The 5,000-nt window shown below is 40.0% G+C and overlaps 2 protein-coding genes across 2 annotated transcripts in view; both read right to left on the bottom strand.

The window, feature by feature from the left end:
* LOC138045521 (uncharacterized) overlaps positions 1–2,510 on the bottom strand; it is a 17,766-nt gene extending 15,256 nt beyond the window's left edge. Inside the window, exon 1 of the mRNA XM_068892057.1 lies at positions 2,235–2,510. Within this exon, the coding sequence (XP_068748158.1) occupies positions 2,235–2,408 (174 nt within the window). The 5' untranslated portion in view covers positions 2,409–2,510. The remainder of the gene's footprint in view (positions 1–2,234) is intronic.
* A 1,269-nt stretch (positions 2,511–3,779) lies between these two features.
* The window catches only part of LOC138045520 (uncharacterized), an 11,136-nt gene continuing 9,915 nt past the window's right edge, over positions 3,780–5,000 (bottom strand). Inside the window, exon 3 of the mRNA XM_068892056.1 lies at positions 3,780–4,720. Coding sequence (XP_068748157.1) covers positions 4,056–4,720 — 665 coding nt within the window. The 3' untranslated portion in view covers positions 3,780–4,055. The remainder of the gene's footprint in view (positions 4,721–5,000) is intronic.

Genomic DNA, 5,000 nt, shown 5'->3' with positions numbered 1-5,000 from the left:
CAATTAATAATGCAGGGTATTTGAAGCCATTATTTCTGGGACGTAGATGAATGAGCAATCAAAGAAAGTTGAACTCTGTGTGATATAGCACGCCGCATTGAAAAATAATCGATCTTGTTTGTTGTGCACTGAGATAACCAAAAGTCACCTAAATAACCATATTTGTCAGCATCGTGGCATGAAAACAAGCACGGTGACCCCCTCTTTTTATTACCTTTTTAACATCTCCTTGTACTGTAATGTCATCATACCAAGTTTCATCGGAAATCTATGACGGGTTCTTTTACCCGGGAATCACCTTAAGGGCCTGCTTACGTGTTTTTGGGGTGCGTTGCTAAGGATGTAATGTTTAAGTAATTTGAGAGAATTTGGCATTGTTGCGGTCAGTTTCCAACTTTTGTAAGCCAACGACCCTAAAGATGACGTCATCATACCGCGCCCATGGTCACGTGACCAATAAAAGAAAACTCTAAATTTGTCTCCGTGCTACGCAATTTGAGTATTTAAGGACGGTGCCTACTAATTAACAATATTTTTGCCCCGGTGTGTGATTGTGCAGGAACTGTAGATCTTAACAAGTGTTATTAAAATCCAAAAAGAAAATTGGGGGTAACCACGCATTTTTCAAAGATAATTCATGAATAATATTTTAAAATACAAAGCAATGTATGGCGTTCTTTCTCAAATTGAAATTTAATTATCTCTCAAAAATGCATGGTTACCCCCAATTTTCTTTTTGAATACCAAGAGTACTTACTAAGATTTACTTTTTTCGGATAGTTTTAAACCGCGCAAAAATATTCCTGTATTAGTAAGCATCACCGATAGGAAATCTGAGTATCTCGAGATGCGCAGAACGTATGCGCAATAACAATAGTAGGCACCGTCCTTAATCGATGGTTTGATAATCTGTATTCGTTTTTGCATCCAGCCAAGCATGGCTGAAACACCCATAACTTTTTCAAAAAAGATGATTTTAAAAAATCAATGCTTAGCTATATTCTGTATTTGGAGGTGAAACGTGCCATGTAAAAAAAAAATTAATTCAATTTAAAACCGCCGAAATTTAGCTTTTTTCTCAAACCGGAACTTGGTTCGTTTACGCATGCGCAGTTGATCGGAGAACGAGCGCGGGGAAGGGCGAGGAAAATCCTTCGATGGAAACAACAGTTTGTGCGGTGACTTTTGCTTGTGCGTGGGTTTTCTTCTCAGCTCATGATATGATGACGTCAGTTAACGGAAGTAACATTTCACTTCCTTAGCAACGGCGAAAAATCCGTCTGTGGACCCTTAACATTTGATTCGGCTTATGTGAAGTACGGCGTATCCGGGCATTAGTTTCATATTAGCCGCTTGTGGTACAAGAAAGGTACAACTGACTTACGTGCAACTTTATATTTATTCCTACTGTAAAGCCGGAACCTAGAGGTGTTCAATTTAATTGTGAACTTGTAAATGAGATACGATTTAAAAAAAAGAAGCTTTAAATTCAATTTGTTTTTTTTGGTCGTAATTGGTTACTCTGTACTGTAGATGTTTAAATCCCGCCGTCATGCATTTCAGGGGGACCAGTTTGACGTAATAAGTAATTAAAATAATTTGCATGTTGTTTTGAAGTGTATGATTTTGATATTATTTCAACATTCCGCGTTGCGGCGTGCACCATACCATTCTAACTAGAACTAAGTTAAGTATACCTAAGACCTAATGAATAAAGATAACGGTGCGAAAGACATGTTACCCATTTTTTGTGACATACAATGTTCAAAGTGCCTCGTTTACCGTCAGACGATTATTATCACACTTGTGTTCTAAGTCTTTCAAATTCAAAACGTTTTTTCAGTGTAATTTTGAAGCCTGCAGGCATTGACTCGCATTAGTTGAAGATAAGCTATAGAAATTCAAGATTTTAAGAACTCAGCATTTATAGTGATATGCTCTGAAAGCCGTTTCCCAATCATTCAATACTTGAAATCAGGGAAGCTTTCAATAACCTCGGCGGGGTCAGTCAAATTTCTAGTATCTTTTTTCCTTTCCGTCGGTCAATGTGGCGTGAAATTTGTCCTTCACTAGCTATGTGTATGAAAAGAAAGAGCTTGGTATGGGGCAACTAGCAAAAATGAAAGTTGCAGAATGATGTTTGTTGATGTTGTGGAACCGTTTTAAGGATAATTCTTTCTAACAAATACATCTAGTAGTATTAGAATGGAACAAAGTTGTTGTCTACTGCTTACCAGAATTCCAGTCCACAGTGGCATAAAAATGAAAGGCACAGGGAATGCGGTAACACGATCTACCGCTTGCACGCGATCAATGATTCCCACTATGACTAAGCAAAAGGCTCCTAGCATCTGAAGACCTGTAACTTTAACGAGCAATGTTGGAGATGCCATCGCCATGATGTACATGAACACGGAACTCTACGAAAAGATTTTTGGTTTGACATTTCACATCACAAATTTGATCAGCCACCGGAACTGACGTAGACACCTGCCATGTTATGATTTATAGAGGAAGTACGCCACGTCGGTTTATCAATACTCTGACATAGATCCGAGACTTTTCAGGACAAACCTTTATATATTTGGTGGCGGGTGTTTTTTTATGTATCAGAGTCTCTTTTATAATTGTGAGACGAAAGAACTTGGAAAAATTGCAATTCTGACCCGAAAGCCTCGTATCCACTTTAGAATATTGATACTTTGTATAAATCTACTAGCGTTCTATCACGAATGCTGTTCTCTGATTTGGCTACGCTACTGTCTATCTTATCACAGGCTCCCCAAGCTCAAAATACGTGGTGTATGCAACAGCTTGTGTATATAGAGAATTGTATGGGAAAATCACTGATCCTAAAAAAAAATGCGTAAAATAACTATCTCATTTGAAATAAAGTTTTCCTACTTCAAATGTGTGAAAATTTGTTGAAACTCAAGCACGCTTCCAACAGGCCTGTGAACCCTTCCTGCTTACAGAGCAATACTAAAAAACTTCTCCCATATCACATTTCAACCTTAAGCTCGAAAATTCAATACACAACATGATATTATAATTCACAAAGGCAGAAAATACCACAGAATCCTTTTCCAGCGAAAAATTTATTGAAACAAACAACATATTTGCTCTTAGAGGCGAAAACCTCTTCCTATTTCATTGCGTGCGTGAAGACAAGAAACTCAATCGTGTCGAATTACCATGTACCTCAGGTAAATACAGCTCACTTTGATTTCTGCTCGACGGGCGATAGATTGTTGTCGAAGTCCATTACTCGTCGCTTTTACGATTCCAGGGATTTGTTTTCACCGCCTGCCTAGTTTATCCAACTGACTTTCCATTATTGAGCTCCATAAGGGTATATTTTGTTTAAGATCCACTAAAACGCCATTTGCGTTACATGACTTTCGACGCCATTGCAGGTTAAGTTTATAATTCTACTGTGTCCACCAGACAAGTCTACGCATTTCCACTACCCTCTCTATCCTAAGAAAATACGGGCAGAAGGCTCTATGCAGAAAGACAGCACTTAGCAGGGGAGTGACGGGCAAGACTTTTACCGACACGGAAAATAAAAAAAAAATAATAATGATCTACCCATTTTCCGACTGGGATGCCTACGGCAACCCAGTAATGAGACAGTTATTTACGCATTTTTTTTAGGATCAGTGATTTTCCCGTGAGGCTTTCATCGGTACCATTTATACAAACGTCGCAAATTTTTAAAATGGTTTTCCTCAACTGTAAAGTTTTTCCGGCGTCGGAAAAAACAAAACTTTCCTCCGCACAACTGGCATTTATTCAAAACAGCACATGAGTTTACGAAAACCAAACTTCACTAAGTGCCCCGCGAAATAAGCCAATCGGAGCGGAGATTGCATTGCGGCAACCCTTTGGTGTACTGTCGAACTTTACCAGATCTCACATTTCCAGTGACAGAGTGAGATCTGGGTACGAGATTAGCCTATGTTTTTACTGCTTAGTTTGTGTCCGGAATTCAGTTGTATAACAACGAGAGACTAAGGCCAAAGCATATACAGTCTACAGCAATTGATTTCTTTTCAACTGGAACAAACGGAGCTAAAGCGATCGAGGGACCTCGATCTCGTAAAGCAAAGTTTCGTGTTATTCACAGATGTTTTACAGTGCTCATAGAGAATGGGCTCTGCGGTGAGGCCCACAAGCGCTGCCACAAACGCACCCGCACCGACAGAAACAAGAATATACCCCATAGCGAATTCTCGATAGGGTTCCTCAAATCTGTCCCTGAAAAAGGCTAATGCGTTCACATATGTAACACCAATAGCTACACCGCGGATAAACAAGATCACTACTACAGTCCAAACACTTTTCAAAAATCTGTACCACGCGGCCATGATGAAAAGCAAGAGTAATGCGACTTGTATCCCAGCCAGAACCCATAGATATGGGAATTTAGCTTTTTCAGTCCAATCAACTTTGACAAAAGACACTATCGCAAGGTATGACCTTCCCACTACCTCCCCCAGCATGCGTGCTGCAACGTAGTACTGATAATGGTCACGAGGTTCGAAAGGAGCGTTGGGAAATGCCAATGTTGTCACCACAGCTTGTATGGTCAGGTAGTCAGCCAGCCACGCAATGAAAAGCGGTATCAGATCGGGTAACATTTGCCAGATGACCTTGAACTTTTCAGAAGACGACAGAGTGTCCTTTCTTCCGTTTTCCATGTTGTTGCCTCCTTCTTCTGTTGATTATTTTAAAAATAGTGAGCTTAGCAATGAGCACTGAAGGCTGTGAGCTAAAGGAGTTGCCATTACTCTAAGAACTTTCATCTCTTTGAGTCAGTATTGTTTGGGATGTAATGGTAATGTTTGTTGCATTTACATACTGCACATATCACATACAGTCTCATGGCGGTTTTCGAGGCAGTTCAGGAGGCAGTGTGGCCCAGTGGTTAGGGCGCTTTCCTTGAGATCCGGAGATCCCGGGTTCAAGACCCGCTCTAACCACTCGTTGAATCTGAT

Source organism: Montipora capricornis, chromosome 4, assembly GCF_036669925.1.
Source record: "Montipora capricornis isolate CH-2021 chromosome 4, ASM3666992v2, whole genome shotgun sequence".
Taxonomy (NCBI): domain Eukaryota; kingdom Metazoa; phylum Cnidaria; class Anthozoa; order Scleractinia; family Acroporidae; genus Montipora; species Montipora capricornis.
This window is presented reverse-complemented; position numbering and strand designations above follow the sequence as displayed.